The sequence below is a fragment of the Gadus morhua genome, chromosome 22 (genome assembly GCF_902167405.1).
Source record: "Gadus morhua chromosome 22, gadMor3.0, whole genome shotgun sequence".
Classification (NCBI taxonomy): Eukaryota; Metazoa; Chordata; class Actinopteri; order Gadiformes; family Gadidae; genus Gadus; species Gadus morhua.
This window is the reverse complement of record NC_044069.1, coordinates 20045645-20058521: the sequence shown is the minus strand read 5'-3', so window position 1 is coordinate 20058521 and position 12877 is coordinate 20045645. Positions and strand designations below refer to the sequence as shown.

The following is a 12877-nucleotide window of genomic DNA, read 5'->3' as shown; positions in this document are numbered from 1 at the left end:
TGAGGAAAGGCTGCTATCCATCACAGCCCTTGCCTGGAGCGCCCCTCTCTGGGCTGTGGTGGTGCGGGTCTAATTCTATGGTGGCTGAGCCCAGAAACAACACTTTATTGATCATTTATGATAAATATATAGAAAGGGAAGGAGAGAAAAAAAATCCAATCTGTCGTTGACATTTCGGTACTCAGTAAGGGAGGAAATATGGAGGCGATGTGGGTGAACCATTTAGCGCCATAAATCCAGCGAATGCCCCTTGTCTGGCCTTTCCCTTCCACTGCCCTCGCTCTCCTGGCCAGAGCAGGTCATAATCACTGCACTGGTCAAAGTATGACGGCTCAAGAAATTGCTTTAGTTTCTTTCTGAGAGGAAATGAATTGTTTCCTCCATCCCGGCCGGGAATAAATGTGTGTGTTTGGTTATTTATTTGGGGGTGACAAAGAAAGCAGCTCTGTATGCTACCTCCACAAGTCACCTTGAGGCAGGACCCCAAAGCTTTCTCACATTGGGGAAAACACACACACAGATGCGCACATACACACACACACACACACACACACACACACACACACACACACACACACACGTAGACACACACGCTCACAAACAAACCTACACACAGACGCTCGCTGACAAACACAAACACACGCTCACACAAACACAAACACACACCTACACACAGACGCTCACACACACACACACACACACACACACACACACACACACACACACACACACACACACACACACACACACACACACACACACGCTCACACAAACACCTACACACACACACACACACACACACTAACACACACAGGGGACTGTGATGGGGCATTACCTGCGGCCCTGGAGGTCCTTGGACGCCGGGCTGCCCGGGCTCCCCCTGTATTATCACAAATGACATCAATCACATCACTTGGCATTCACACAGCCAGCATTAGGACGCCCTTTGAGGGCGAATTAATTACAAAAGGAAGTCAGTGGAGTAATGCGGCGGCTCCCTCTTTGTGTGAGCGCAGTAAAGCGCCGTCCCTCGGGGCCTGCACCTGGTCTCCGTGTTAACCACCGCTGCTTTGACTGCGACACGGCCCGCATTGCGCTCACATGTTGGTTTGATGTGCGAGGCCCCTCATAGTAGCTTTTCCTTTCGTTTTACACGTTTGTTTTTTGGGCGTTTTTTGTTGGATGCCGTTTCCTGTTTGCACGGTCAGCACATGTGCCATATGTGGAGAGAGTAAACGAGCTGAAGTGTGCAAAGGGGTCGGGTGAATGCGGACGACCGTGGCGTGCGGTCGAGGTGTTTGCCTCTTACTGGCTCCGTGTTCGAGGACTGGGATCTGAGGCAGGGCTCTGCACCGGTGACGAGGTAATAGACCTGCACTGCAGTAGCAGCAGCAGACGTAAACGTGCCACAGCCATTCTCCATTACAATAAGAGCACCCTTTTAGCCTTCATTAGCGCACGGGAAGCCGGCCAGTGCGGGCCTTCGTGTCAACATCTCATCAGTGTCTGACTGATGAGATGTTGACAAAAGGGCCCTGGCCGGCAGATACGTTGATGTCCTGTGTCCCTGTGTTGCTAACGTACACACAGACACAGGGTTAGAAGTGAACACGGACAAGCTCATTGGATGTGGGTGAGAGAGTGATGAACACACACGCAGTCTTTACAGGTCATATTGATCAGGTACAGCAGCGGGGGTCTTACATCTGGGCCGTCTTTGCCCTTTCCTGTGGGTCCTGGGGGCCCGCTGAGACCGGGGTCTCCGCGGGGGCCTGCAGCTCCCGTTTTTCCTTCTTTACCCCCCTCGCCCTGGATCATCAATCACGGACGAGAAACGTACAAAGGGTTTGTATTGCCCTTCATCACAGTTACAGTCTCAAGGGGGCTTCGCAGGCCACACTATCATTATGACACCCCCCCTGACCCTAGCCCCCCAAAGAGCAAGGTCTCTTGGTTATCAAGGATACCTCGCAAAGGAACAGAGAAAGAGGGATCCCTCCTTCCAGGGACGGTTAGGACTGGGAAGGGTGTCAAAGAGAATCGCAGGGAATATTATCAAATTGAGGGGGGAATCACACACACACTCACACACACACACACACACGTACACCCACACACGCACAAAAACACACACACACACAAACACATTAAGGTTTAGGTTTGGTCCACTGACCTTCTCTCCTCTCTCTCCGATGGGACCAGGAGGCCCCATGGTTCCCGGGATGCCCTACACAGGAACACACACAGAGTGAAGCTGCTGTCTTCATCAACACACTCCGTCAGATTCACAGTCTGGAGTCCTGACGATGGGCTTGAATTTTTCCAACAGAAGTCCTCTGAGTGATGTGTGTGTGATGTAAGGTGAGCACATGGTTGAACACAGCGTCAGGAGTTCATTCATCCCAGATCAAACAACGTACCGCATTTCCTGGTAGTCCACGTCCACCTTGGATACCGGCTGGTCCAGGTGGGCCCTGTTGGGGGGAGAGGTCACAACCCACTGTGAGACGTGTTCTCAGGACTGTACACTTCACGTACGCACGTAAAAGCGCAATAAATAAATATCTTACAGCGTCTCCGACCCTTCCAACCTCCCCGGGAATGCCGCCGTCTCCTTTGGTTCCCTGGTTTGGGATGGGGAAAGTCACATGACCATGAGAACATGAACTTTTGAGTGGTCGATTCAATATCTACGGCACTATTACGATTAAAAGTACTTTATTTCACTTGTTTCTTCAACGACTAACTATTTTGTGTGCGATTGCTAAACTTTTAGTGTAAAACAAAATGATGACAGCAATACCCATAACCATAACAATCGTGCTATAAATATGAATGACACTTTGGACAATAAAATGAAATAGTGAGGGAGGAGTCAGGCTGTGGCTGGTGCTTAGTGTGGGTACCTGTGCCCCGGGAAGTCCCCTGAAGCCCTGCTCTCCAGGTAAACCTCTCAGACCCTGAGGAACACAGCAGGTGGTACAATACGGTTACACTTTGTTCACACAGTACACCAGCAGAATGGACACTGGCGGACACAAAAAGATTGTATGCATTGTCATACTCATGCCCATGATGAATGACAAATCCATTTGGCACCGGCAGAGTGTATTACTCACGTTGGCTCAAGGTATTACCTCAGGTTGCATTGCCTGCGTGCTAAGCTATTTCTGCGCTGGGAGATGGATGCAGTTGTGACCAAATTGAGTATGACTGAATAGCTTTTTAAATAAAAGTAATTTTACACAAAGCAGACCTCAAATCCCTCCGGTGAACTCAATTAAATCGGCAAAAGTGAAGTAAAGCACAATTCTGCTTGTTAAAGGTGTGTCTGTGTGCGTGTGTGCGTGCATGTGTGTGTGTTTTATATGTATGTGCATGTCTTTGTGTGTGTGTGTGTGTGTGTGTGTGTGTGTGTGTGTGTGTGTGTGTGTGTGTGTGTGTGTGTGTGTGTGTGTGTGTGTGTGTTTGTGTGTGTGGGGGGGGGGGCAGTATGTTAATTTAGTTGTCTGTGATGTGAAAGTCCCTCCCTCTCACTTGAGTTGTACAGTAGGTGATCAAATCTTAATCTCTACTGACATCTAATGGACACCAAGAGCATTGCTCATCATGCAGTGTTGTATGCTGAAAGGAAATAAATAAAAACAGACAAAACTAACAATAAAATAATAGACGAACAAATCAAAAGTCACGTCACCGTTTCTCCTTGTTTCCCTTGATCACCCTTCTCTCCTTTCTCTCCCGGTTTCCCCTGTGGGACAAAATGATTCATTTCCATTAGACCATTCCTTTACCAAAGTTAAAATCAAGAGTCCTACTCTTATGCATGGTATACAGACCAACAAAGAATTTAGTGTAGGAGCCAACGTTATTTGACATTTCAATAAAACCTGCCCTTACCGGTTCACCTGGCTCCTGGATAACCTCGGCCACCTGCGTGTTTTCAACACATAACATTTACATTCAGGACATTGGGCAGATGCATTTATCCAAAGCGACTTGCAGTAAGTACATTTGTCATAAGAGGGTGAAACAATATATCGTTGTGGCTACAGTAAGGATGTTCATAGAACCAAGTGCAAATAATCGCTAGGTTAACCCATTCCCCGTGACACATGACATGGACCACCGTTATAAATATAACAAAGCACCACATTACGCCGTCGTACACGTGACCATATTTCACTCACGTTGCCCGGTATGCCTGGAAGCCCCCGGCCACCGACGTCCCCCTGGGGAGAGACACGTTGTTCTGTCAGTATCCAGGCAAAGGACCAATCAGATGGAGGCTGATAACACCCAGGTGTTCCTGATTACACTAATAAGGGCCTGCTCCTTTGATGTAACAGGGCACCAGGGCAGACGACTCCTGCCTGGTAAAGCCTGCTACCCTGTGCCCGTTACAACTAAAGGAGCAGACCATAATAAGTGTTGTGAGTGACACCTGTTTGCGTCCTACGATGACACCTCTGTGGTATATATATATCTCTTATATAACGGCTGAGGCCACATGGGAGGGACCGAAGCCCTTTCTCCATCAGCGACCGACCGTGTCTGTACTTGTGTTCTTGAGGACTCGTGAGACGGCATTAGACGCAGCCCAAGTATTGTTCCACTCAGAAGTCTGCGTCTCGTCTTCACCTAACGCGCGGCCGTGTGTCCTCGGCCGTTTGTGATCCTGAGTCGTACTTTCCCGTCCCGAACTACCGAGTACGCAAGTCTGTGCATCAATGAACGCCAAGTCTGAACTTGGCGTAGGTGGTATTCAGACAGGCCCTATCACTACAATGTATAGTATAATACTATACAATAGCCTTTAACAACACATTTGTGCTGTATTATAAATAAAAAATATATAGAAAGCTCAAATAGAAATGTTAAATTGGGATTGGTAGGTACAATGGAACTTGGTTCATAACTATACACAATTAATAAAGAAAATAAATGATATCGAGGTCAGAAAGAAGTGTGTATCAGTTGATTAAGAGTTACCTTTTCACAAAGCAAAGTCAGTTGTCTTTTGAGGTTGTAAAAGGGGGTTGATTCATTCATGTTTACCTTGTCGCCCTTTGCTCCTTTAGGTCCAAGTCCTCCATCGTTTCCTCGTTCTCCCTACAACACGGGACACAGTCCACATCAGCACACACCACCTGCACATCATAACGACCGTCCCGGGTCAACACAACCAACCGGGGCCTCTGATGTGGGCGGGACCTACCGGAACTCCCCTGATCCCACCGGGGCCCTCCTCACCGGCCGGTCCCCTCAAACCAGCCTCTCCCTGGGGCACACAAACCAGAGTTATTTCTGCTTGGGACACAGTGTGTGCGGCGGCTTACGGGAATGGCCTGCCAAACCAAACGCCAAGATGACACACTGAGGAAGAAGGAGTGCAGACTCACTCTCTCCCCTGGGGGTCCTCTCGGCCCCGGGGGTCCGTCTTGGCCCTAGGGAAGGACATGTATAAGACTGAGGATAACGACACTGACATAGTCCTTAGTCTATTGTTTCAGAAATACAGTTTTAGTGTCACACTACTTTAATATAATTATAATATAGATGTATGGTAGTGTAGTTGTTAAGTGTAAGAAGGTGTGTGTGAGTGTGGTAGAGTGAGACCTGGTACCTTGAGCCCCTCTTTGCCAGATAAGCCGTCGGTTCCTCGCTCGCCCCTGGGTCCCTGCAGAGAAACACACCACCGACGGTCAGTTCTAGCCAGGTAGGTAAGGGCAAGGATCATATGCACACATGTCCCCTATAATAACAATAAGTGATACATAGTGCAACATATGCACACATGTCCCCAATAATAACAATAAGTGATAGTGGTACATATGTGCATAGGCCCCATTCATATTTTGTTGTACAAAGCAAGAAGCCCTTGTGGAAGCCTTTAAAGTAATTTGAAAGGTGATGAAGCCATACTAACAGGAAATGATTCAATTCTTCCTTTATTTGGCAAAATAATCTTTGCTCAAACCATAACCTGTTCCTACTTGGCAGCTACAGGCTAACCTGAGAATGAGTGTGTGTGGATATATGTGTTTGTGTATGTGTGACTGTGTGTATGTGGATTTATACTGTATATGTGTATGTACGTGTGAGTGTGTGTGTGTTCGTATGTGTATGTGTGTATGTGTATAGGTGTGTATGTTTATGGTTTGTGTGTGTATTTGTGTTTGTTTGTGTGTGTGTGTGTGTGTTTTTGTACATGTTTTTATGTGTATAGTTGTATGCGAATATATATATGTGTGTGTGTGTGTGTGTGTGTGTGTGTGTCTGTGTGTGTGTGTGTGTGTGTGTGTGTGTGTGTGTGTGTGTGTGTGTGTGTGTGTGTGTGTGTGTGTGTGTGTGTGTGTGTGTGTGTGTGTGTGTGTGTGTTTGTGTGTGCGTGTATGTGTGTGTGTGCGTATATGTAGGTGTGTGTGTGTGCCTGTCAGACTGACCGGGCCGCCATCATTTCCTGGAAGGCCATCCAGACCGTCTTTCCCGGGAAGACCCTTTAGAGAGAACAGAAGTAGGAAAGGAGACGGGAGCGGAACGGGAAGACAAGGACGGAGACAGAAAAGATTATGTTAACCATGTTTAAAATGTTATTTGTTATACGTATTGTTAAGTTTATTTCTATATCTGCCTCTGAGTCTTTTTTATATGGAATTTTAATTATGTGCAATATTGCTCACTTTCTATCGACTTTATTGACTTTTATTGACTTGTTTTGACTTGTTTTGTTGACTTTGCTGCTACTGTCCATTTTGTTGTTTGTCAACTTTACTGTCCGACTGTTGCTACTGGCTACCTGAATTTCCCCAAAGTGATGTATAAAGTATTTACTACTACTACTACTACTACTACTACTACTAAAGTACGTGACTTACAGCCTTGCCGGACTCGCCATGTTTGCCGGAGAATCCGATCTCGCCAGGGAGACCCTGTGAGAGAGAAGAAGACATGTAAGGGCACCAAACAGCGTCAAAGAGCGTTTCTGTCTGTCTAGTGTACTATTGATAAGATGCATTGGTCTCGCTGGTGTGGTGGTGTCACTCACAGGGGGTCCGGTGTGTCCCTGTAATCCTGCTGGGCCAGGGATGCCCGCCTGACCCTGAAGGGGGAGGGGGGGGGAGAGAGAGAGAGAGAGAGAGAGAGAGAGAGAGAGAGAGAGAGAGAGAGAGAGAGAGAGAGAGAGAGAGAGAGAGAGAGAGAGAGAGAGAGAGAGAGAGAGAGAGAGAGAGAGAGAGAGAGAGAGAGAGAGAGAGAGAGAGAGAGAGAGAGAGAGAGAGAGAGAGAGAGAGAGAGAGAGAGAGAGAGAGAGAGAGAGAGAGAGAGAGAGAGAGAGAGAGAGAGAGAGAGAGAGAGAGAGAGAGAGAGAGAGAGAGAGAGAGAGAGAGAGAGAGAGAGAGAGAGAGAGAGAGAGAGAGAGAGAGAGAGAGAGAGAGAGAGAGAGAGAGAGAGAGAGAGAGAGAGAGAGAGAGAGAGAGAGAGAGAGAGAGAGAGAGAGAGAGAGATGATAATTACATTGATACATTATCAATGAGCCACTGAATCATGAATTATCCATCTGAATGGCCCCGTCTCGATCTGTCCCCACGCCGGCTGCAGAATGGTCCATCCCAGCAGTAGCGTGCAATTGTCGGCCACTAGCCTGTAGCTAACGCGGTAATTCTACCCTCTGACAGGCTGTCTGTCAGCATCTGTTCTCTGCTGATCCAAAAGATACATCAAAACGATTTGCATGTATTATAATGATATGGCGCTAAAGGTTATGCCAGGGTTAGAATATCAGGTGGAAGTAATGGGAATACTAGAGTCCGTTAAGTGTTTATTACACAGTCATTCCACTTCAGAATTTAAACCCACGGCTGCTTGTGTCCACTAGAGGGCAACATTGTGCTTAAAACACCATCATCGAGGCTGTTTAATGCTTGATGATTTGTAATAGAAATGTCTTAAACGTTCCCATTGCTATAATCCTGCAGTCAACACAGCATGCATAGCTATTGGACACTTTTCAATTGGGTAAGCGACAGAAGACCCTGACACAACACTTACTGCTGTGACAAAAAACAACGAGCCAAGTGTTGTGTTATATTTACACCAGGAACAGTAACTATGGCAACCACAGTTAAGTTATGTTGCTGCTGCCATAAAAACACACATAAACACAGTCTGTGAAAGCGTAAGGGCAGACAGTTATGCTGCATGTGGCTTCTGGAGACATATAGATAGATTGATAATGAGCAGTGTCGCTGCTGTTGACCAGCAGAAGACTGATAGAGACATATGGTGACATCATGGAGGAAAGTGGCAGGGAAAGATCAGTGGAAGAGAACCAAATACACTTGCCAAATTCTAACAGTTCAGCTGTGTGGCGTAGAGCCAGGAAGCTCTCGGAGGGAGGGACACATTTATTTTTGCTATGTGTTAGGGACTTTAGTTCAGCCCTCATCCAGGCACTGTTTTTAATCCACAAGGATGTATTTAAATGACATGCATGTATGTTTAATTAATTGCATTTTAGATTTTTAGATAAGAGAGACAACCATGCAAAACTCAATGAAGTGAGAAAAATTTGTGATTAATTCTAAACAATTAATGTCATGGCAGACTTTTGGTGTAACACTAACAAACAAACAGAAAGAAAAACAGCACAGATATTATCCTTGAACTTATAATGAATTGTGAACACAACTTGTTCAAATTTCACAAACCTATTGGTTTTTGTTCATCTTAAACGTTCAATCTGTAAATCTTTTTATTCTGGTACACTTTGATCCCCCCTCTCCCCAAACCGCAATCGAGGGAAAAGCTCATGACTACAAACTGTAGTAACGATTCAAGCCACTGGAGGCTGCTGCCGGGAAACACGTACATAGTGCATGTTTTAATTATAATGTATTTTAAACAGTTCTTACTGCTGCTCCCGGGAGGCCATCGACTCCTGGTAATCCACTTTCGCCTTTCTTTCCCTGAAATGCCACACACAACGGGTTATTCTGTCCTCCTATTTGTGTAATAAGTGATAAATGTAAGTGACCATAACAGAACACCATATTCATATATTCACGTCTGTATTGGTAAAGTCAACATTAGACACTATTTATAGGCTGCTGGTATTCTTTACATCCTGGTTATATGTAATGTTAAGGAAAAAGGAGCACCAACACTATAAACTATTGATATGATGCTGGTATTCTTTAGCTCCTGGTCACATCTGGGAATTCTGTCTGCAGCCACAAAACTGTCAGGCTTCTCAGTTTCAGATCGCTCTTCAGGATCTCACAGGCTCAGGGGGGAAGTAGACAAACAGCCTGGTGGTGTAAACTGAACTACCAGCATGTGTCCCAGAGGACCCCCACACAAACAAACACACACACACAAAAACTAACACACACACACACACACACACACACACACACACACACACACACACACACACACACACATACACACACACACACACACACACACACACACACACACACACACACGCACGCACACACACACACACACACACACAGTAAAAAAAAGGTGTGCAGTGTGGATAACTGAAGCGTGTCTCTCAGCCAAAAGGTTTGCACAAGATGACCATTCGGAGACTCAGTTGGAGGTTTGGTTGATTTTGATGTCTGCGTCCGAGAGTGGGTTACATTTCTCGGGCACCCACATTTCATATAGAAAAGCTCTCATTCTAGAGCAGCTACACAATTTTTTTTTCTTGCATGTTTATTTCGAATATGTAGACAAAACAAAAACAAACAAATTTTGCAAAAAAAACAACAATTCAATTCCATTCAAGAATGAATAACAAAAACAAAAATAATAATAGTAATAGTAAAAATAAAAAGCAGCTACACAATGACGGTAGAGTTGTCGTGGTTCATCACCATGGGGATGACACAGCCCCCTTCTTCCTAGAACATGGCCCTACTCCTTCCTCAGAGTCCCCCCCCCAAAAAAAAAAAAAAAATAAATATGTACCTCAATGTTAAAATGAGAGCTGAAACAGGTTGTTCACACTTTAAGTGCACAACAACAGCCCTAGCCTCCAGGGGGAGCTATCCTACAGAGTATGATGTGTGTGAGAGGAAGCAGGGAGCAGGAAGAACACGTGAGGTGAGGAGGTCAAGGTCAATCAGGCACGCGCAAAAACGCCAAAAACAGAAACACAAATCAACACCAGAACACATGTTGCCTTCCAGGCTGATATTGCTGGTTTGATGTTGATTGTTCCCCATTAAGAGTGTGTGTAAGGGGGTTAGCAATCAAAGGCGTTAATTACACACCACCGTGCGTCTGGAAACAGCAGGGATCGCTTCCTTCTACTACTGCCGCGGCTGAACAGAGGTAATAGCTTTCAAGCAGTGCTCAAGAGCCATATCCTAATTCTTAAGAATAAAACAAGTATGATGTCTTCATTCTAAGAAAATAGGATTTTCACTCCCTCTAAAAATAAATAATGCTGCTGGAGAATGTTTCATTCCAGTCGTATTTCACACATGCGCAATCAAAATGCAAGAGCAAGGAGTTCAAGAGGGCTTATGGCAGTGAGGTGACATTTGTGTAAAATGTTTGAGCTTGTGCTGCAGTAAACCCTGCCTTTGATCTAGAATGTGGTCTAGCTCTTGGTCTAGCCCCTGGTCTAGTCCATGATCTAGTCCTTGGTCTAGCCCCTGGTCTAGTCCATGATCTAGTCCTTGGTCTAGCCCCTGGTCTAGTCCATGATCTAGTCCTTGCTCTAGCCCCTGGTCTAGTCCATGATCTAGTCCTTGGTCTAGCCCCTGGTCTTTGGTCTGGTCCTTGGTCTAGTCCTTTGTTTAGTCCTTTGTCTACTCCTTGGTTTAATCCTTGGTCTAGCCCCTGGTCTTTGGTCTAGTCCTTGGTCTTTGGTCTAGTCCTTGGTCTTTGGTCTGGTCCTTGGTCTAGTCCTTTGTTTAGTCCTTTGTCTACTCCTTGGTTGAGTCCTTGGTCTAGCCCCTGGTCTTTGGTCTAGTAGTCCTTGGTCTTTGGTCTGGTCCTTGGTCTAGTCCTTTGTTTAGTCCCTTGTCTACTTCTTGGTTTGGTCTTTGGTCTAGTCCCTGGTCTTGAGCTGCTTTAAGGATTCGAATGCACACAGCAACAACATCCCAGGGGAACCAACAGACATTTCCTACAGAAGCACTCCTTACCCGCTGGCCGAATTCTCCAGGTTCACCTGGATATCCTTGATTACCAGGAGGCCCCTTGGAAAACAAACAAGCAAAACAACAACAAAAAAAAGGTTGAGGTGAGACAGCACATCGCTGAGGCTTTTGGTTTGATTCTAGTCAGGCCGGCCACGTGCTGCCTTAAACAGGCGGTTCTGTTCAACAAACCCAACAATGGATTACCCAGAAGGCCCACAGCAGGAAACATTATATGTTTGGAAAGGAAGTATTAAATCCTTACAGGTGGCCCTGCTGGTCCGATGGCTCCTGGGGCCCCCGGGGGTCCGGCCAATCCCTAGGAAAAGGTCAAAGCCATACGCTTTACACATTATCTCTTCAGAGGTAATGGATCCTATTCTCCAACGTAGGAACGCTTTCAGTCAAGGTATTTTGTGTCCTATTTCGGATAATAATAGACTCCATACGCGGACTGTTCATTTACTGCATAGACACTTTATAATTTGCATAATATGTATGCAAATCATGTCGACTTACCTCTTCGCCCTTCAAACCATCCTTTTGGACCTGGGAAGACAAATGCCCAGGCGTATGTTTTATAAAGCTGTTATTCCGTCAGTCAGCCCATCAGCCTGTCGATTCTGGTGTAATAACCTTTTACCGTCTAAATATGGCACTCACCACATCCCCAGGTAATCCGGCGGGCCCCCTCTCTCCCTGTGGGACGGGCACACAGCCAGACAACAGCAGAACAACAACAATGTCAGCCATTGATACACAAGTCATGTTATTAGGATGATGTGAACACAATGAATAAGCAGTTTTATTAAAGTGCCTCGTGTCTGACTTTAAAGTAGGCAGGGGGGTGTTTGTGTGTTTGTGTGTGTGTATTGTGCGCGTGTGCGCGCTACACCCACAAGACTCAGTAGGCATCGCTGGGCACAGTTTCGGTGGCATGCGGGGGTTAGCACCAAGCATGCGCACCAAAGGAAACGTCAGGGGGGGGGGGAGCGCGTCTGCGTCTCGTCCGCGTGCGCAGCGACGAGGAGCACTCTTGAAAGCGGGTAATTACAGACAGACAAAACGAGGTCGGTGGCGTTTGTCTGTGGAGCGCCGGGGCGGACTTTGAAGGCAGACTGCGGAGCGTCGCTGGAATGTCTGGAAAGCCGAGACAGCACCCGAGAGCCCGGGAGGCTCCAGGCTGCGCTGTCGGCGCGGCGGGGGATTCTAGCCGCTTTACACCGCCCCCGCCGCCCCCTGCCGCCATATCTTCTGACTTTAATTGTTTTTGGGCAATTTTGCCAAAAAGGTGTTTGAAGGGGGAAGAGGGGGGGGGGAGCTATGTGTAGATTCCAGTGGCTGGGATGGGGTGTGGGGGGCCCGGAAGGAGAGCTGTGTGTAGATAGCAGGGGCTGGGATGGAGTATGGGGGGCCCGTACCTTATCTCCCTTGGTCCCACCTGCACCAGGAGCGCCCACCATGCCTCGCAAGCCCTGTGGGGTAGAAGACAGAATAAATGTCACGCCTCGTCGCCTGGAGTTGGAGCGACGTCAACAACGTGACATTCAAAACTTACGTCTTTCCCAGGAAACCCAGGTTTTCCCGCAAATCCAGACAAACCGACTTCTCCCTAAAATACAAAGGATAGTATGCGTAAAATAACGATAAAGAAAAAACAAAGTAATAATTGTGGCTCTCTCACTGAAGGCCTTACTGCTTTTGAGATGGGCTTTTAT

At 46.7% G+C, this 12877-nt stretch overlaps 1 protein-coding gene across 2 annotated transcripts in view; it reads right to left on the bottom strand.

The window, feature by feature from the left end:
* Positions 1-12877, bottom strand: part of col22a1 (collagen, type XXII, alpha 1) — a 45406-nt gene that overhangs the window by 13812 nt on the left and 18717 nt on the right. For both annotated transcript variants that reach the window (XM_030347688.1, XM_030347689.1), the window contains 23 exons: positions 12718-12771; positions 12581-12634; positions 11823-11858; positions 11679-11708; positions 11425-11478; positions 11166-11219; positions 8913-8966; positions 7049-7102; positions 6879-6932; positions 6447-6500; positions 5627-5680; positions 5403-5447; positions 5219-5281; positions 5059-5112; positions 4191-4232; positions 3901-3933; positions 3698-3751; positions 2907-2960; positions 2571-2624; positions 2421-2474; positions 2174-2227; positions 1705-1809; positions 836-880 (listed from right to left, as the gene is read on the bottom strand). In XM_030347688.1, coding sequence (XP_030203548.1) covers positions 836-880; positions 1705-1809; positions 2174-2227; positions 2421-2474; positions 2571-2624; positions 2907-2960; positions 3698-3751; positions 3901-3933; positions 4191-4232; positions 5059-5112; positions 5219-5281; positions 5403-5447; positions 5627-5680; positions 6447-6500; positions 6879-6932; positions 7049-7102; positions 8913-8966; positions 11166-11219; positions 11425-11478; positions 11679-11708; positions 11823-11858; positions 12581-12634; positions 12718-12771 — 1209 coding nt within the window. The remainder of the gene's footprint in view (positions 1-835; positions 881-1704; positions 1810-2173; positions 2228-2420; positions 2475-2570; positions 2625-2906; positions 2961-3697; positions 3752-3900; positions 3934-4190; positions 4233-5058; positions 5113-5218; positions 5282-5402; positions 5448-5626; positions 5681-6446; positions 6501-6878; positions 6933-7048; positions 7103-8912; positions 8967-11165; positions 11220-11424; positions 11479-11678; positions 11709-11822; positions 11859-12580; positions 12635-12717; positions 12772-12877) is intronic.